General features: G+C 40.7%; 1 protein-coding gene across 1 annotated transcript in view; it reads right to left on the bottom strand.

The window, feature by feature from the left end:
* The window catches only part of PKD1L3 (polycystin 1 like 3, transient receptor potential channel interacting), a gene marked incomplete at both ends in the record, with an annotated part of 38,784 nt that extends 20,968 nt beyond the window's left edge, over nt 1-17,816 (bottom strand). Inside the window, 16 exons of the mRNA XM_080352005.1 lie at nt 84-266; nt 1,650-1,775; nt 2,633-2,827; nt 3,305-3,450; nt 3,672-3,872; nt 4,371-4,512; nt 4,774-4,894; nt 5,599-5,806; nt 8,495-8,593; nt 9,553-9,957; nt 10,623-10,843; nt 12,148-12,295; nt 12,717-12,827; nt 13,584-13,769; nt 16,737-16,901; nt 17,420-17,816. Coding sequence (XP_080208131.1) covers nt 84-266; nt 1,650-1,775; nt 2,633-2,827; nt 3,305-3,450; nt 3,672-3,872; nt 4,371-4,512; nt 4,774-4,894; nt 5,599-5,806; nt 8,495-8,593; nt 9,553-9,957; nt 10,623-10,843; nt 12,148-12,295; nt 12,717-12,827; nt 13,584-13,769; nt 16,737-16,901; nt 17,420-17,816 — 3,054 coding nt within the window. The remainder of the gene's footprint in view (nt 1-83; nt 267-1,649; nt 1,776-2,632; nt 2,828-3,304; nt 3,451-3,671; nt 3,873-4,370; nt 4,513-4,773; nt 4,895-5,598; nt 5,807-8,494; nt 8,594-9,552; nt 9,958-10,622; nt 10,844-12,147; nt 12,296-12,716; nt 12,828-13,583; nt 13,770-16,736; nt 16,902-17,419) is intronic.
* Nucleotides 17,817-20,926: the final 3,110 nt, after the last annotated feature.

Below are 20,926 nucleotides of genomic sequence, written 5' to 3'. Positions count from 1 at the left end.
TATGAGAGGCAGCAGAACTCTTAAAAACCTTCCAAAGCAAGCAAATGTTCACACACTGCAAACCTGGACCCAACCAAAATTACCTGTTCTGCCTCTAGCACTGAAGTGTTGGCAGCTCTGATTTCTGCAGAAGCTTTAAGGACATTGCTCACTGCATTAAACAGATAGTCGGCTGCATCTTTTAACTTCTGATCATCTCTGCTGTTCTCCGTGTTTACAGTGAGCAAGGAAGCACTGACATCTTTTAGAGTGTTACTAGCTTCCACCTGGTGGGAAACAAGGGGAAGAGGTTATATCTGTTGGTACTACAGATGACAGAAGTGACACTTGTGTCATTTACTGAATATTGCAACATAAGTAATCTCATGGCACCATTTGTGGCTAACGCTGTTTTTACTATAATTATTTATGCTGAGGTAATACCTCAAATGCCAATAAAGACAATATACTAGATGGTATTTTGACATGTAATACAGACCTGAAAAATACAGCCTGCTTCTACAGATTTAATCTGTAGAAAAGATGAATAACTTCCGAAGGAAGCTTGTCTGTCAAACAGTGGGCAAGGATACAGTTTAGATGTACAGTAACATAGTAAATTAGGTTATACTTTGGGTGGTGTGTCCAAAAACCACCATCACATTGTCAAGTGCATGGGGATTTCCATCTTAGTTTCCTCAAACCCTATTGGATTACCAGCAGTTAATCCCTTTGCACTTGTTCTGTGCTAAATGCCGAAGGAGAATGTGTTCTACAGTTTTTCTTTTGTGCCCGAATGCAGTTAGTGATTGCTTTGTGATTGTGAAAGCACAGGCCAGGTTTGAGCACAGCGTGGTGACGGAGCCAAACAAATTCTTTGCAAGCTCGGGCATATCCATTCCCACTGTCTGCCAAGGCCCAGCAGCCTTTCTGCAGGGTGAGCGCTCAATCCGAGCTGTGTTCTTGTCGCGCCAAAGTTAACCACACGCTGCTGAAATGCTCCCAAGCCATTGTCTGGCTGCAACTGTATAATACATCAGAAATCAGGACAGCTCTTTTTATTGCTAGTGTATTTGGGAAGCTTCCCCAGTGACAGTTTGTTCTGTCCTCCCATGTGCTCGCTCCTTGTGCATAAATAGCATCATCTACTAATAATGCCACGTTGACAGATAAGATTCACAAAATACTTTTGTGAGGCCAATGTGAACATTTGTGCCCAGTTCCTCGGGGTTCTGTTGTGTTCCTGCCTCTTACATGCATTTTGTGATAGTGCACAGATCAGGGACCGATGGATCTGGGCAAGTCTAGAAAAACCCTCCTGGGCTTTTTCTTCAGGATTCTAAGAATGCTTTTTGAGATCAAATACACATCCTAACATGCCTCTGACTAAAAGTTAGGGTTTCCATCTTCAAAATGTATCATAAAATGTAGCTGGTGAGACAGTTATAGCCTGGATTGTAGCGGTTGCGGAGACAATGTCTGTGAGTCCAAATTTGCTTACTCTAAACAGCAAAATGTGTTCCCTTCTGGTCAAAACACACATGCTGGTACAGTTGAAAAAAACGGGTAAAGAACAGATAACTGTAAGGCACCAAAACTCTTCCAAGGTCAGTGGGGTGCAATAGAGGCTACACTTAGTGTGAGGAGATGTAGGATGAATTGCTTCTTACCTGTGCTGAGACAGACAGCTCTTCAGTCCTGTAAGTGATTTCTTTCAATACTTCTGACATCTTAAGAGCAATCTGCATTGATGTGACGTTAACAGCAGAGAGAGTCGTCAGCATCAGCCCTCGGAGCTTGAGATGAAAAGAGATAATTAGGCAAAGGAATAAGATGCTAATTAGGACTGTGCAAGTAGTGCTGTATATTGACAGTCAGGCTTGCTGTAAATTATGTGGTAGAGTGAGACTCCACAACAAGGATCATTTGAACTGATATTATAATAGGTCTACTGACAAGATGCCACTTGCCTTAGTAACTATAATCACGAGTTTTATGTTACCTTCCAACACAAATAATTTATACACTTAACATCCATTAATAGCAAGGAGTTACTTGTGAAAATTTGTACCAATGTATGTGAATTACTGTATAAATGCCACTTCCAGAGAAAGCAGAGCCATGTGTGATTGATGTGACTCAAAGAATGAATCATAATTGAAGGATAAGTTGCATTTCTCTAGATCTTTTCATCTGAGGCACTCAAAGCACTGTACAAGTATATAACGCAACATAAGCTGGTAGCTGAAATGAACAAACTAAAATTACCTGCCATCTAGTATTTTATGGGAAAAATGAGATAGGATATTTTTCCCACAGGAGAGGATATCTTATTAATATTCAAATTGTTTGTAGAATATCAGGTTGATTTTAAGTTTTAAAACATCGTCCAAATCAATTTAGGTTAATGCAATAATAACTGAGAATGAATTATTTTACTGACGGATGATTAAACAAATTATTTATGTGAACAAACAGTGAAAAATAGCTGAAACCTGTGCCAAACACTGAGACAGATGCTAGCAACTTGAAACCTCCGTTGATTTCAGGTAGTGATATTTGAGCTTTTTGTTGCTTAAGAGCTGTCAAAGAATATGAAGAGTCCATTATATTATATTATCTTGTACTGCAAGAAAACAAGTGTCTGGCTGACCTCTTTTCGTGTGTCGGTCTGTAAAGATGTGTTGAAGATTTCCTCTTGAGCCTCCTGGTTCAGGACTGAAGTCACTGACTGGTACAGCTGGAAGAGACTCATGCTGTTGTTCCCATCTTTGAGGATGGAGTTTGCCTTCTCGGATACAATAGCCTGCAGTGTCAGGTTCCTGTCAGTCATAGCTGCATGTCCAACCTGATGAAGAAATCAGATATGCTCTTAACACTGCCAATGTGGTTATAATTATCTTTGAACAGCTTCCACGATCATCTTCTCGAGAGCCTAGCTAGAGTGGCACAGAAGACTTTGTGTTCGCAGTTTTTCATGTTTTATTTTTAGTGGCCTGTTAAGGATCTCCTTACTGGGGCACTGGGGCAGAAGCAAGAGTTCTGTGGGGCCTACACAGAGTAACTCCAGACTCACTAGATACAGCTTATTCTGCCCAAAGTCCAAATAGACCATCTTTTAAATTTCTATCCTAGAAAAAAAAGGACAGTGGAAGATTCTTTTGACTACCTTGTGTCCACAGAGTATAGTTTCGGTTAGGAAAACGGTGATTATAGCACATTCAGAGGAAAGTAATATGTATAAAATGAGAAGAAGGTCCAAAAGTGAATCGCAGGTTAGGTATCAACTTGAGAGATCTTGAAATATAGTAATTCTACTGTGTACCTTCACTGAAGCATTAGTTTGAACTGTATCACCAAAGTTGTTGCTAACGGTAATTGTCATATGTAAAATGAAATCGTTTTCCTCTTCTCCAAGTGGAAGATAAACTGGGAAGAGTTCAGGATCCGGGCCACAGTGCAGGAGAGAATCTGAAATGGGAAAGAAGGGGTCACCTATCAGACACCACACAGGCAGCGCCTGTTCTCTAGGAACAGAGAACCTGGGCTTGCTCTTTGCTGGGCCCATTCACTCCTTATTAATCTCCCTGCGAAGCTGAGCAGCTTGTGCCTTTGCCCGTGTTAGCAACAGTGCTGGTGCTTGCTAGAAACACGGAGCAGCAGTCAGCCACACAGTTCACCTCAGGACTTACTTGGTTTCAGATAGAAGCAGTACGTGAGCTGCCTGTCATGACTGGATTGGCATGAATTCACCGAGCAAGGAACACTGCAGGAGACTGTGAATGCGGTGAGCACTGATCCCTGCTTGGGAGACACAGCACAAGCGGGGCTCTTGGGCGGAGGTATGGTGCTGACGAGGAACGTCTCCTCCCCATAGCTGCCCCGACTCATTGCTGGGAGTGAAGGGAGCAGAATGTCAGCAATAATCGTGCCCCAGCAGCACTGATCTTCAGACCTGAATCCTGCCTACTTAGCAATGATGCTGTTTGTTCAGGCACCAGAAACATCAGGATAGGCCTAATCAGAAATGAAATCCCACTACTGAATAAGCCATAAAAGAACTATTAAAAACATGGTAGTGTTTGCATTATAAAGCAAAGCTGTATTATTATCTGATGAAGCATTTAGCATAACTTCATTTCCAGATGAGCCTTGACAAAGTTACTAACAGCTTGGAGTAAGATTACTGAATTTGTCCTGCTGTGCAACAGCCCAAAACCAATTTTGCTCTTAATTATTTTAAAGAACCCACATATAAAATAACAGCTCTCAACTTGTGGACTAATTTAGCTTCATATTTGTCAATGAAGCTATGTGTGTGTAATGCCAGGGTGATGTCATGATGGCAGAGACTTTCTCAAAGGAGTCTGAAAAGCCCTGCTCGCCCTTACCTGTTACTTTAATCTGAAAAGCTTCTCCCTGTGTCTGCAAGAAGGAGCTGTTCATTTTCAACACGGATGTGTTGCTTTGAAGCAAATTCAAAGAGTTCTGCCGGAAACCAGTCAGGCCACAGGCTGGAGGGAGGGTTGTAGACTGGAAAATCAGACAGAAAAGAAAACATGACAGTAGAGGCTCTTTGCTGTGGTTTTCATTATGATTTATCAGGATCAGGGTGGCAGTTTGGTGCCCTTTATCATAACCCCTCCCAAACCAAGAACCCCCTTGTTTCAGTGTTCACTATTATTCCCAAAGCATCCATTTGACAAAGTATTGCTCTGAGGCCATGTGGCTTTCCCTCAGGATGGATGTTTATTTTTGTGTGGGAAGAATTTCTGATGAATCTGATGCTCTCACCTTTCTTTGGAATGTGTTATCTAAATACCAGTTATAATATATGGCCTGGGAGTCCTTCTGTCCAGAGACACGCAAAACAAGCTCTTCTCTGGCATTCACTGGCTTGCAGTTTGCCTCACACCTGTAAGGAAGGACGATGGTAATTACAGGCAGTAACCGTATGAGTTGTCCTTGATGTTGATTAGTTTACCCTCCTTTGATGAAAATCTACAAAAGCCCTGCAATATGGTACAGGTGATACATGACTCACAAATAGTGAAACACTTAATTTGAATGGAAGAAATTTAGGCACGTTCATCTCCATTTTCAACATGACTGAGGCCCAGAACCTGCAAACTATTTGTGTTGCAAAACTGATTCAGGCTCTCAAATGAAGCCTACGTCTATTCAAGCTTCTGAAATGATTATATTAATAGAACATTTAAATGAAGTACTGGATTCTTGAATAACAGATTTTTTTTAAGACAGTAATGTGTATCTGGGTGTCTCATGGAAACTTCAGACGTACCTTATGGCATTTATTCTCATTGTTTCAATGAGGTTTGCGTGTGGAAATCTCCAGCATTGAAAGGATATAGTGGGGTCAAAAGCTCTAAATGGTTTTAGGAAGAATATTATTCAGTTTATAAAATTATTGTGTTCAGAAAGGTGGACTGGAAAATGCAGCAAGACCCATTTTGTCTGTAATTCCTATGATGGTAAGGTGTCAACAGATTTACAACAGTAAGTATGTTATCACATTATTGTTATTTGGCAACTGTGGCCTTGCACTATGTTTGTGCAGTAATAATATTAACCAGTGAATATTAGGGTTTAAAAACAGACCTGATTTCCAGTTGCAGTTCTTGTCTTGCAATCACATAAAGACATTGCTCATCCTGCCTCTCTTCATTGCCATCATTGCGGACTAGAACCCTGACGGTCACTGCTGACTTTGGAGGAGGAAGGCAGGAAGGCGGGATTTGCACCTCAGTTTGGTTGGTTAGGATTATCTGTTGCTGCACACACTCGTTCCACTCAGCCCAGCAAGCTCCTGCATAAAAATTTCCTTCACAATCAGAATAGTCATAACATCCCGTGTCTCTTGTAAAGAACTTTCCTGATGTGGGTTTGAAAGAGTTTTGTAGAGCAAACAAGTTTCCTGAACCCAATTTAAAGAGTAGGTAATCAGAGGTCAGAGTACAGACTGACTTCTTCAAAGTAAGGTATGAGGCCAGGGATAAACATGGGAACAGAAAACAGATGTCCTGAGTCTCAATCCAGTTTTCAGCCATAAGCTGAAATGTTTTTGCATCATGTTTGATGCTAGTTATTGCTGGTTTATTGAGACATGCGTACTGTGCAGATGGCTAACTATGTAAATCACTTGGGATTACTTATTAGCTGTGAGGGTGATGGTTTAGGATGGGCAGATCCTGAAAAATTGAAGCCTAGGAGTAGCCCCCTTTGGAAAAAGACAAAACTGAGTGCTATGCCATAGTATATACCACAACTAGTTCGGTATTAAAATCATGGTAAGGTAGAAGGACATTCTTCATGTACAATGAGTGGCAAACTTTAAAGCCAGAGAGTAAACCATCCTTTAGTCAGATTTTCACCACTTGATCTGACATGACAGTGAGTTTGTTACTCATCAAATGGAAATTGATGTAAAAGTTCAGGAAATGTACATACCACAGGACCAGAGAAAACTGAAATTGCTGCTGTTGTCTGGCCAGCCAAGTGTAACACTTGTGAAAGGATCCACATGGCGACTTGGTTTAATATATATTTTGGTTTTTCTTCTGTGACCCTAAATAATAAATAAATATATTGGTTAGGACAGTAGCATGTATACATGCATCCATATCTTGCTTCTTTATAATGAAAAAGGTTGGAAAGTTTAGACTCCTAAATTGCTGTATGCAGATCTGTAGTTTAAATGATCTTTATCTGATCAGTGATAGTGTGGAGGGAGAAGCGAGCGATGGGAGTAGAAGCAGATGGGACAGGGAAACTCTCTGGCAAAATACTCCCAAACTCATAAGTGGCTTAGAAGCCCGGCTCTCATTTTCAAAACTAATGCAGGTATTTAGGAAACTAATTCCCATTAATTTTCCACTTCTGGACCAAGACTTTTAACCCTTCGACAATTATTTGTCTTCTAGTACATTCCTTTTCTATCTGAATTGGATACATTACATCTATAGATGAAGAGAAGGAGGAGGTATTATAGCTGAATTTGTCTTTCTGTGCAATCAACTGTGATAACCTTAGTTTGAGATTAGTTTTATATCCCTCTGATCCAATATATTCTTACAGGCAATATGTAAAGCACAATGCCTTGTTGTGCAGCACCACGTTTCCCATAGCAGACATCTGCCTGCTAGTGTTGTAGTTGAAAACTACATCTTTAAGATTATAATAAAACATTATATCTGGCAATTTTATTATTTACATTTGCGCAGGTGCTAGTAATTGCTGTATCATTAGTTTCTTAGTTTGCTGCAAACTGGAGATTTTGTCTTTGCAAAGTGACTGACTTAAACATTCCAACAGAGAAGCAGGAAACACTTAGAAACAATATAAATACATATTAAGCTCTGCTTGGAAGATAGCCCCTTAAAGAGACGTTTCCATTTGTCAAGTGGATAATTTAAAAATGCATGTAAGCTCGTTTCAACTTCTCAAACAGAGTCATTGTGAAAAGTTCGTTTTCTCTAATATTTTAATTGTTACTCACAGGCTTTTATGAAATGTAGATTGGATGCCTGTAAACATCTTTGTCTCAGAGACCTTTGGGGTGGATTTTATGTGAAATCATAAGGGGCAGAGAAAATCTAGTCTATAATCTATGTTACAAATAATCACAGTATCACAGTATCACAGTATGTTTGGGATTGGAAGGGACCTCAAAAGATCATCTAGTCTAATACTTCTTTTCAGTGTCTTATGCAGTACTTTTACTGGTAAGAAAAATGTCTAAGCAATTCAATTTCAAAGGAAGATCCTTAAATAATACCTACATTTGTCTCTTGGGCATTTGTTTTGGAGCTGTGTTGTTCCTTAGCAGAATCTGTTTAATACAAAAAAGAGCAGAATATTTTAGTGCCAACTGCACAGCCTTCAGACATCCTCAGTTAATATGACTTAAATACACAGGATTTGGCAACCAACAGTGTGAAAGATAGGGCCATAGGAATCAGACTTTGCAGCTGTGATTGGTAAAGTTGTAACAATGAGCTAGTCACATACTATAAAGAAGATGTTGTGTAAGTGAAAATGAATTCACAGAAGGTGGTGGAATTTCATTGATGTACAAAGAAAAATTGAGAGAAAGCACTTGAAAAGTCTTAATAGGATTAGTACTACAGTCACTTTATTCCTGGTATAATCTGCTTTTGTAAATGGAAGGATGAGCCATCAAGAAGCTTTTACTGGCAGCAATTTATGAGACTGCTGTGATGCAAATATTTTCTGGTTTCAGAGCTATGTCCCGAGCCATAAACTTCACTAATTATTTCTCGGACAAATAGCAAATGTGCAATGTGTAACATATACAGAGTGATGCTAATTTATGACTACTTCAAAGCCAGGGAATCTGCCTTCATCAGGAAGAAGCCTCCACAAAAGTTTTCTGCACTGTTGATGGAAGGAACACAATTACTAGGTGCAAACCAGAAACACGCCATGAAATGCTCTGATTGCAAAAAGACATGCGGTGTCAGATTAATGCAATTACCTTCTTGGTGAGAACTGTTTGCCAACACAGTGATGAACCCAAGATCCAGACTCGTGTTAGAAAAGGCATTCATGGCTACCACTTTCACTAGGAAAGAACCTGGAGAAGACAAAAGGCCGGTTATAAATGGCAGTGGGACCCATCCATTGTGTTTGGGATATGAAATCCAGTTCATAAAGAAAATACTATTATTTCCTGTTAAGAGCTCTGCGGATTTTCTGATGAGTTTCCACTGTTGAAAGGCTTTTCAAGGAAAGTTCTTCCCCTTTATCTCAGCTTTTTAACAACTCAGCTGCCTTTGTCCTAGCACTTGCAATGCTTTTCTTTGTCAGCTGGCTATGGTATTAGCACACAGTGAACTAGAGGTGCGCTAATGCTGGAGCCCAAGTGAGTTTAGGCACCTTGACACAGCAGCTGTCTTGTTTGAAAATTCTGCCTGAAGGAAAGGGGTGTTCAAGTGGATATAGGGAGACCCAAAAAAACTTTTAATAGTGAATAATTTTAAAACATAAAATGCAATCGTAATTAGCTTCTGGAGTTGAGGCTTTGACATGGGATTTGAATAGTTCATTAGAGGAAGAAACTTTTTTTATCTTCTGCCACTGAATTAACTCTTAAGGACAATCTCCCTAATCCCACATTTTAAAAGCTTTGATTTTTTAATAATGGAAAGAAAAAAATACTAAAAAGCTTATTCATAAGGAAGTAAAAAACTACATGTTGAAGACCAATGCATAGAAAAGCTCCCTTTTCTTTGTCATCTCTACCGAGAACTCCTCAGATTATTAATTATTGCCATGTAAAATGCAGAGGAGTGTAAACTTGAAAAGTTATGCATATGAACAAAAATGAGGAAAACACTTTGTGATTCAAGAAAATGTCATCATTTGTACTTGAATCGAATTGTGTAATGAAAAAATAAACCTTGGTTCACTGTGTCTTTTTATTGCAAAAATCAAATGAAGCCTTGCTTCCCATCTCCATTTGGAGACCCATTTGCCCTCTACTCAGCTCTGAGTGCCTCGGAAGCACAGAAGACATCAGTCAGCGTGCTGTACCTTCAGAGTGCACAGGAACAGTATACGTTCGAGGTTCCCCACGAGGACCATCTTCTTCGTGAGACTGAGTTTCGTTAGCTCCGATCACCTCAAACTTCAGTTTATCTGGGGCACCGTGAGACACAGAGACATTTATCTCCAAATTCTCCCCCAGGTGCAGAGTGTGAGAAGCTAATGCAGCCTGAAGACCAGATACTGGCTCAACTAAGTGAACAGCAATACTTTCAGAGATCTCCGACGGGGTTGTGTTGCTGGATGCCCGGATTTCCAGTTGATGTATTCCTGGGCCTAGCAGCTCTTGAGAGGCACTGTCAAGCGTCAGATTGTGAGGGACAATTCCTTCCTTGGCACTGGATTCAATGAGGGTCATATTGTCTGCTAGCATGATGTAGGTCACTCTATTGCCTGCAAAAAACAGTTCAACATTTCTCACAGCTCGTGTAATAGGCCATCCAATTCAACTGCTTTGTGCAGAATTCAGGTATCTATACAAGAGTCATAAGAACACTGCAGCAATGCAGTAATTTTTAATAAAGTCATTCCAGATGCTTTTTTGCCAGTCTAGGCTCCCTGTGGATGTCTATCACATGTGTTTTCTACTGGGAGCATTAGAGCAGTCAAGAAAATTCAAACCTATGCTACTGAATTTAATTTTTTAAGCATATATGTGGATTGAAGGAACTTGAAGTGAGAATAAAATATAGATCAGCAACCGGGACCGGCTCAGCATGGCTCTTGCCCTCAATCAGAGAAGCATTTCTGTGGATTCCTAACTTCAGATATGCAAATATTCATACTGCCTTCATGTAGATTCATGTGACTAAAGTTACTCTCATGCTTTGTCAGCTTTGTGTAGAAGGAGAAAGGGTTTATACTGATGTTTGAGGTGGTGTAACAGCTCTGAGAAAGAACCCCTCGAATGAGAACATTCAGTTGCAGGAACACAACAATTAGAGAGAAAGCATTCACTAAAAAGACGTATTGTTTTGCATAATGAAAACCCTGCTCTATCCCATGGGTAGCATAATATTTAGCCTTCCGTTTAAATCACGCAGTGTAGTTTCCCTCACCTCCATTGAGTTCAACTTGAATCCACAACAGCTCCCCATACAATGTGCGGCAGTGAGAGCTGTTCCCGGATTCATACTGGCTGTAGCACCCGGTAATGCTCAGTTGATCCATCTTATCTTGAACAGTCACCCGCTTCTGTGCCGTCACGTGCCATTCACTGGTTGTACATTCCACAAAAACAGTGAACTCTCCAGGAGATGAATATCTATATGTGACATTGCTGACCAGTCTAGAACAGAAAGAGAACAGCTGCTTGGTGTGGAAGAGTGTCCTGGGAAGTCCCCAACCGTAAGTGGTGACTGTGCTCACAGGTCCCAAATTTCTGACCTCACTCAGCTCTCCTGCAATCACCACAATCCCTCATTTATTTACGCAGAATGTTTAGGGTTGAAGATTGTTCCTTCGTTCCAGCTACGGTGTAATTCAGGATGTATCTCAGGGGTGGTTGTTCTCAAAGTGTATTTATAAGGGTAAGTACATTTTGCTGTGAAGTAGGTAGATTACAGCTCAATAACATGGGCCATTAGATCTGGTTTCTGACTTGTTGGCTCTGAGCACACACCTATGATTATGCACATTAGAACATGTAACGGTGCCCTTAAGTCTCTATTCTTTATTTTATTCCCAATTTACCATGTCTTAGATATGTCAGTGGAAGCTGAGAGTGCTCAGCATTTTGTCAGAGCACTCCCTTGCTTTTTTTTAATGTGCACCTGAATCTATACTTGCCCGTGCTAGCAAAAATGCCTCTTCGCTCCTGAGTCAGGTGCAGCTCTGGTCATGATAGCAATAGGAGATGAATTGATGTGGTAGTGGCTGTTATTACTAACAAGCACAGGAAGATCATGAAAAGAAGCTGAGGATATCCTTCTTGAATGACATACACCATGGAAGGCAAATAAATAATATTGCTGAAACTATCCTCTCTTTGTTTTGCAAACAATGATCAGGTTATATCATCCTTAATAATGCATATTTATCATTAGTTGGTTTAATGAAGAAGAAGATTTCATTCTAACTGGACTTCAAAAACATTTAGTTCTTCAACTTTCTAGTTGACTCAAGTAGTAGATAAATAAATTTCAAGAGCCATTCTCTGTCTCACACTATGACAAATTCTAATTTTTAAATCCAACAGAAAAATGTTTGATTTTTTAAAGACACATTTTTAATGCAATTAAAGCAAAACTCCGGAATGCCATTGTATTATTTTAAATATTTTCTTGACAACCACTGATGTGTTTTCAGTAATTTTGTGTCTTAAGGTCCAGAATAATTACTCATAATAAGAAATAGGAATCACTTGTCATAATAAGCAGGAGAAAGATTGTTGTTGGCAGCTTGACATGGTATTTTGTGTTAATTTCAAAACAAGTTTCTGCAGAATGCAAGTGTCTTCTATGTATAGCCTATTACTAATCTACTTAATTTTTAACATCTCATTTAAGAGACTTGGAACATTCAATAAAGTGCAAGCAGTGAAATTTACTGGTTGTCTGATGATACATGAAGGATATATCTTACGTTAGAGGGTAGTAGGGATCAATAGTGTGGCCATCTCCAGTGCTAATGATACAGGAAAGGTTGCCAGAGTATGGAGAGAGCAGCCAGTTCAAACCGACTGTGATATTTTCAAAGACAAAGCATGTGTCTGTTACAAGCAGCTGCAGGCCTGTAAAACATAATGACAGAATTCAATGCCATTGTTTGTCTACATTTCTTACATAATTCACTTAATTTTTACATCTTGAGAGCAAGTCTTCTCCAAAACTGAGTTGATACTGCTGCTAATTTGGGTGCATTAGTGGTGTGACAGGGAGCTGATTCTTTTCCATACCTACTGATCAAGATTCTTGTTGGAACATAATTTCATTTAAGTGTTTTATGTGTCTGAATTTCCTGGCTTTGTATCCTATCAAAACCCCTCTGTTAGGACGGGGAAGCTCCATTTTTGTGCCTAATTTAGTGGTCAATGCTCTTCCAGGTTCTTCCCTGAGAACGGAGCGGTGATTTTTAAGAGAAATATCAATATGCACAGCATTACAGCAAAGAACAGAGTAGGGTTTTGGTGCTGATAGCCCACTCCCACTTACCTTCCTTGCAGTGGTAGTGAACAGTCAAATAGCTGCTGTGGGCTGGACAAGGGTCTCCAAAGAAAGTGCTGTCTGCTGTCACCTGGCAGGCCTGAAGACCATGACACTGGCCTGGAAAAAAGGAGCAATTTTTATGAACTAGTGGGTGTTGTCTGTGATCATCATAACAGCTCAGATGAGAGATCATTGCAGAAACAAAATGGGATGGGGGGGCAATATCGTGCCACTGTTTTCTAGACAAACCCCCGCAACGTTTTGACTTTAGTGTGTTGCTCATGGCCTGGTATTTCTTAGCACCATTCCACTTTTATGGGATAAAGCTGACTTAGAGAGAGCAAAACCCCAGAAGTTATGTGTTTTGTTTAATTTTGGCTGAAAACCCTAAGAATCGCCATAGGGACAGGCCATAGACTCTGTGCAGGCTGGGTGCTGGAACCACGGCCGGCAGCAGCAGGTCCTGCCTGCCCTTCTGTCCCCATGGGTTCCAGCCTTGTCATCCCCTGGTTTGGAGTTAGGTTGGTGTGGATGTGTTCTCTTCCAACCCTGTCAAACGTAGGGTCTCCCTTTGAGTTCATCAGGGAATCGGTGTGCACATGTATTTTCTTCACATGGTGAGCAGAACCCTTGTTCTCCATTTGCTCCCTCTTGCCTTCTCCGAATCTTTGCTCCTTGCAAAGTCCCTCATTTCCATCCAGCCTCCTGTACAAACCTCCTCCACATCAGAAGTTCTCTGTGATTCCCTTCATTTTAGGAATAATCCACTTTCTTATTATCTAACGCTGCTGAAATTCAAGATAAAATATTTTAGGGACTGGGAACTTTGTTGAGCACTCTGTGCTTCTGCCAAACAATGGCATAAGCTCCTACCTGCTACTTCATCCTGGACGCTGACCCAGCTGCAGTCTCCGTCTGGGTCGTACCGGAGAGGAGTCTCCGATACACAGTAATGAGGTGTCTTCCGTCCATAGAAGCTCTCCCCAATTTGAATAACTTCTCCTGATCCACACTGTACAGTGGCATTGTAATTATCACAAGCAATGCTCTGGCCGGATTCTAATGGGAGAAAAAAAAAGCATTTAACTTTTTGAATTTCTGAAACATCCTGCAATAATTTTCCTACATATCCATTATTTTGGTTGTTACTCTTTCTTTCAAAAATTCGAGAACATTTTTAATAAACCAAAATATTTAAATTAAAAAATTAAACATATTATTGTGGAAAACACTTCACTTTTTTTTGATCTGCAGTACTGGAAAGTTTAAAGTTACTCCTTTCTTCTGAAAGAGCCTTGTGGCTGTGTGTGATTTGCATGATATTCAGGTAATTGCTCTGGAGAATACTTTGCATATTAAGGATGGGACCTGATCCCATTTCTGCTACAGAAACACCTTTGTTCCTGTGTGATATTCGGCTGACTTCATTCAGCAGGACTGCTCAAGTGAGTAAGGTCATATCTCTAAATACGCACACCTCATTCTTTGATTAATCTGGGACAGTTAATTATCTTTCAGAATTCTCAGTATCCTGTAGTAATCAGGATACTTAATACCCTGAAGGATGCGCAAGACTGCTCTCATTTTGGAGTGTTGCAAAAGAATGTTTTTGTTTCAGCTGTCTCAGGTTTAAACACATTGTCCTCCAGTTGCTGTTTGGATCATTCCCCATAAGTACCTTGCTGAACAGTGCCAGTGTGTGCACACTGCAGTAATTGTGTGCCATTGTTATTTAAAAGCTAAATCTAAGCCTGGCCGTAACTATAGCAACATGATCAGTTTACAGATTAGAGTTCTCTACATAAGCTTGCAAAATAATTTGCTGTTACATTCTAATACAGACTATTATCTCTTGCATTTTTTGTTCTTTGTACAGAGGGTTCCAATAGTATTTGCTGTCTCAGCAACTTTTATGTGGAAAAACGTACAGAAGCTGTTTTGTGTTCCTCTGTGCAAACCCTGGTTCAATTAGTATATTTTCACTACGACAAATTGCTAACCTGCAAAGCACCAAGTGGTAGAATAGAAATAATAATACAGAAAGCTTTTAGTTGCATTGAGAAACAAATAATGCTGGGACAGATGGCTGAGGAAAGGATGAGGACAGAACACTGGTTAGTTGTTGGTATGTGTATATCTATCTCAGATGTTCAAGTAGATAAATTATCAGTTTCATTTGAAGTTTCAATCTCAATGTTAATGTGAACCAAGCCTCACAGCAGTTGTACGTGAAGGTGTTAATGCTCATTTTACAGAGAGACAAACTTAAACACTGCCAGGTGGTGGGAATGTCCAAACACTCAACACTCAGGGAAGCTAATGAAAACATCGCCCCTGTTAGAGATATTGGATCTAGTTCCTTGCATGCAAAGCTGGTAAAAGAGGAGTCTACTCTGTTGCTGAAATTTGTATGCATGTTAATGGGCATGGGCTGTAGGTACTGAAAACAAGGCTGTAATTGCCTCAATCTGATCTTGGTTTCCTGGGTAGTGGATGATGGATGTAGTGTAGGACATTGTTGCTCAATAATGCAAACACTCTTTGAATTTAATGGGCTCTAAGTTAGGTCCTATGGTAACAGATGATAGCTTCCTTACAAACAGACACTTGTCTAATGTGGTGGTAATGGAAAATAATTTTAGTGTGTTTTTGCAAGGAAAATAAGCTTAAGGGATTGTGCTGTCTGTCAGTTTCCTCTCCCCCAATCATTTTAATGTTAGTCATCCTTTTAGCCAAAGTTGATGTATGGATATAAACCTCAAAATGCCCTAAAATCTCATGAAAACCAATAGCTAGGTAGAAGAGAAAGAGCTACATCAGTGCCTCTATTAGGAGCAGGGATCATAACCCCATGTTTATCTGTTCCATGATGGGGGATTCACCTGGCGAGCGCATACAGCTGGAGCTCTGGAGCAGCTGCAGAACTGCAGGGGAACCAGCTGAAGGAGGGAAGAGGATTTGCAGAGGTGGGATGTGCCGGGGATATGGGAGTGAACTGGGAGTGCTGGGAGGAGGGGAGGGAGGGGATGAACAGAAAATCAGGACGGGAAACAAAACCTGATTATTTTTTCTGACTGTGGAACCAGTTGTTAATTACATCAGAAGGGGTACAGTACTGGACCAGGGCAGTAGCAATTCTAGGGCTTGTGGCAAGCTGTACTTGCATACGGGATTTGAACACTTTTTTATATATATTAGTGAGCCTACAGCCAGACTCCTTCTAGTACTTGTGACTTTAGTACTATAATAGTTACAGTTGTAGATGTTTGGCTCATGTGCAAAGCGTGAGTAACACAAATTGCTTTATATCTAGATGTTGAATGGGACGATATTGCTGGCATTCCTTTCCAGGACCGTTTGTTCCATGTCACAATTTAAAGGATACAATGTCTATAGGTTTTCTGTCTGAGCACTACAATGCTGCCAGGAGCTACCAGTTCCTGGGGAAGCCCTTGAACTTCACCTGATGGAAGGGTCTGTGAAGAAACAAGAAAAACTTGTTCTCACTTTTGCTTACGAGGAGTGCTGCATCTGGAAGCCTGGCTGTATTTTTGCTTCAGTTACAAATGGAAATTATTTTGGCACATATTTATGATCAAGAATATTTTTATAGGGTAGTCTTACAGGTCCCTCCTGGCTCAGGTACTATGGTGTTGTAGGAGTTTATTCTTGCAACCATGCTATTACGCACTGCTCAAACTGGCTTTAAACTAGCTAGCTTATGTCCACTGTACACATGGACTGCTACACATTGAGATTCACTCTCAGAGCCATTTCTATTTTATCAGCCCTCTGCTGGAAACCTGGACCTTAATGGCTAGGTGCTGAGCACCTACATCTCCCAGTGACTTCAGGGTTCTTCCTTTCTTTGGATCATATCTTACATCAGCACGCTGGCTGCTCATTCACTTTTAATAAGCTTTTTTTTAAGTTAATGAGCAGCCACTTTGAAAAGAACAAGGCAAGTTATGCACAGTTGTGAACACGGCATGCTCCATTCTCAGTTCCAGCTGCTGTGTGTCTTACCAAACTCACAAATGAAGTCAAATTCCTGGCTGCAATTTTCGGTCACACCCCACTGATACTTGGCATTCTTCAGGATGTACCCGCATGTGGATGAGAAGGGAGATGGCTGATCCTTGTACCAGTTACTGTAGCTTACATTTGAAGTGTCCAGCCAAATCATTGACCCTGTGAAGAAAGTAATTGTGTCCTGAGTGTTTATTTTCCACAGTAATACAATTACAGAGTCAAAGTCTGCAGAGCAGGACTGTAGTCCTACTCCTACTGAAGCAGAGGTGTTTTTCTCTGCATGGGGATCTTCAGTTACATTGTACGTTTAACCTGATATAACCACTGAAAGAGACATTTCCACTTCTCGCTGTGCTCCCAGCCTTGAAATCCCACCATTTCCCTTGCATCAGATCTTGCAGCACTTCCTATTGTGATGATTTGACTCACTTTGCTCTTCCACTGGAGACCTAACCTAGCACATTTTTTTCACTGGGTCACCAAGCTGATCTAATTCACTGTGTGTTCACACAACCACCAGATCCAAAGGAAAGGGTGACGACATGCAACTGGGAAGTGAAGCAGGCAATTAAAACATCTTAATATGAATCTGAAGCTACAGCAACAAAAGACAGTGGCTTTTTAGCAGACATCTACAGATAGAGTTTTAAAGAATAAATTATTTCAAAATCACCTACCGTCAGTAGTTTCATTCAGCAAGGAGTTTGAGGTCAGTCCTATCCACCATTCCTGATCTTCCGCAATATGTTTTTGCAAGAACTGTTGAGTTTCCTCATTTTCAATAAAGACAAGGTGCCCCCCGCCTCTCTCACACCAGCTCTGGGCACTTGTGAAGGTACGCTGGAGTCTAACAAACTCATAGCATGAATGGTTAAAAGCCAGCTGGTACTTTGAGCAAGGGCTTCCTTCATCAACAGCTGCCACCTCCGCAGCCGAACATACAGCAAGGGAAATTAGAACTGCAATCGCAAGCCACATTCTCAGCTCAGTGCCCTGTGTGGCACTGGTCTTGCTGATCACATCACCACTCCTTTTACTGCCCCCTTCAAAAGCTTGAGATGTCATCCCTGCCATGTCATCAGCATTTCTCCTTCCTCTTTGTTGCTTGCAACAACAGCAGCAATAGAACATGGAACAGATTGCTTCTAATATATCATGATGATTGGTCTGAGGATACACACAACAAGTGATGCTAAGTCACTGCAAAGGCCATTGTGAGGCCTATTGTATGAATGTCTCATTCCATGTGAAGTCAGTTTGGAGAGAAGACATGAGAGCATTGCTTTCCTCATGAGCAGAGGAGATAAAGTTGATATATGCTGCTATTGGACACATGGGAAAGTGAGATAAAGCTCTTACATCAAAGGCAAGCTGGAGGTCTTTACAACAGCACCAAAGAGGTACAATAGTAAGAATGAGAGGAGAATGAGGAAAATAAGAAACATGAGGAGTTATGAGATGGGAAAACACACAGTGCTCCTCTAGATACGTTTAATTGCTTTGTATTGCTTTATTTTTAGTACTTATTATTTGAGGTGCTTCTTTTGGATGCTAATGCGATATCTATAATTATTGTCTCATATTCATCATATCCACCTGTTTACACACATGCAGGTTAATCTCAGCTGTCCCAAATAAGCTTCATTTTGAAGCATTCTATCTGTTTAGAACTCCACACCCCAAGTGAAATGCTCCCATCATCCTTTAAAAGCTAAGCTGCTTAGCTATAGAGAGCTACAGTATTCATACCTGCTAAGAGGTGGAAGGGAAGGCCTGAAGTTCAAACAGTGGTCTAGAAAAGATGAAAGTATTGCCTTAATCATCAGTACTACTTGGGAGCCCTGTGTGCCCCTTCCAAAGTCTGCTGATGGACTTTGGGAAGCCAGCCCAGGGACACTTGGGAGCTGAAATCCCTAAGTGCTTCTGAACTTCCTCACAAAAAATACCCATCAGGTTTACAAGGCCACTGGATTAGCAGAAATACAGTACAAATAAGGATCTTTAGCTATTGCAGTCATCCCCTCCTTGGCATTAACTCCACTGAATTTGATGCAATTATTATTAATTTATACCACCATAACCTGACACTGAAAGAACATGCACTTATATTTAGACATGGATCAGTGAGCCAGCTACTGCATCACAGAGAAGCAAGCAGCAGTGATGTTTGGTTGAATTCCTGCATTGCAGAAATGCCACCTGCATTGCACTAGTGAGCAGAAGGGAACATACATATCGCACAGTATGCTGGCCCAGCTCTAATTAAAGTTTTCTGGCAAAATAAAGTATGTGTACTGCGTCCAGTGAGCATTTAAGAGTGATCTTCAATCCCAAGATCTTTTTGGACCTCCAGTTCTTAGTCACCTTGCTCAGCTGGATAAAGCAAGACTCTGATTGGAGTTTTCAAGATGAAGGTCATGATAAAGTGTTTAATGGGTAGGACAATTGTAGGGGAGGAGAGGAAATGGAAAGAAAATGCACTGCGATGGAGTGATACACACTATGTTGGATATCCCGTTTCCTACTGCATTTGAAAATCAGGAGCTACTTCAGCTATGGAGCCCTTGGAGCAGATCCCACATTAAGTTCTGACTGATTAATAGGGAGCGGTAATGCAGCAGATGGGATGTGAATATTCAGACCAAGTTTCCCAGCCTTGGGAAGGCCAATCCATATTCTCATTAGCTGATGGATCTGGCCCGGTCAGTGCCCAGGCTTCCATCCCCTTCCTGGAAGAGACAACATAACTGTGATTACCAGCTGGTTCTGTTGAGGATATCTGCAGTTCAGGAGTCCCTTTTGGGCTGCGTACAAAACTTCATAGGCCGCAGTTTAGAAAGCCCCAACCCAACTGTTTTATATTCAAGCTATTGCAAAAGTCAGAGCTGAGGGCAGCTGCTGTTCAGTGGGTTGGCCACTGTATATTTTCAGGACATTTCCTTTAGGGTTTGTTCTTCTTCTTGGGCCGTGCTGACTTGCCAGGCTTTGGAAAAGCTGGCAGCCAGCCCTCCCATTTTGTCCTTTTAGATATGAGAAACGCAGCCTATTTCTGAAAACAGAGGTGTGACGAAGGAGACTGTACTTAAATGTATCTGGCTCAGTGACACAGAATATGCATTTTCAGTGGGTGCCATTGACTCATATTTGTGATTAATGGATTCTGTAGCATTGTCCAGTTCTCTCTCTTCAACTGGAAATTTGATACATGAACATACTGCTAAAAATGCCAGAGCTGGAGATTCCACAGCCTATTCCCTGTGAATCTGCTCCGAAGCCATTGAAATTAATGGAAGTCTTGTCTCTGGCTTTGACGGATTTTGAAACAGGCCCCAAAAAAAGAACAAATAATGTTTGGAAATGCCTACAAATAAAGCCAAGCTCTCCAAGTGAGGCTACTGTTGGCAATTTCTACAGCACTGTGGATTTTTTTCCTAATCTACGGTTGCTATAAGTAACTCTTCAAGTGCCTGCAGCAGATGGGGAGTGGAAGAAAGACAGTTTCCCTCTTTGCAGTTTGTTGACTTCATGTATTTTAGTGCCAGTAAAGCAGTCTGTCAGTTAATTCTGTTTACCACAAGGAGAGAAAAGCAGTTACAGAGAAGAAAATACGGCTTTAAAAGCATTCAAAATAGCAACTAGGGTTTTCAGGAAGAGACAGAATTCCTGAAAGCCCTTTTCACTCATAACTGAAAAATGGCTTGATTTCAAATAAACATTACCATTTTGTAGGAAACATGCTTTTTGCACTTTTCCTCAATGAGAAAACATTTTTTTAATAGTTTTCTTATGCCAGAAGTCCACACGGAAGCTTCACAGTGTAATGGTTTGTTAATTATTTTTTGCTTTTTGCCTTTATGTAGCTGGCTGAATGGAAATCATTTAAATAGTTTAAAAATTTACTTAAGTAGTCACATATGCTAGTGTGGAAGAGCCAAAATGATGCACCTTGCTGCATAATCTCATTTTGCATCTTTCAATAGCGGGTCATGGAAGCACATAATTAAGCCTCTCTCATTGTTGCAAGGGGGTGGCTGGTGATGACAATAAGTTCTGCTCTTCTGGCTGCCCATGGGACTGTACCAACCCCTAACAGATATTGTAAAGCCCCTCCAGTATCTTCAACATCGTCTCAAGCATAATGTCAAATATATAGATTTTGGATACACCAAAACCATTCACTTGCT

Source organism: Nesoenas mayeri, assembly GCF_963082525.1.
Source record: "Nesoenas mayeri genome assembly, chromosome: 12".
In the NCBI taxonomy this organism is placed as follows: domain Eukaryota; kingdom Metazoa; phylum Chordata; class Aves; order Columbiformes; family Columbidae; genus Nesoenas; species Nesoenas mayeri.
Note: the sequence above shows the minus strand (reverse complement) of the source record. Positions and strands in the feature narration are given on the sequence as shown.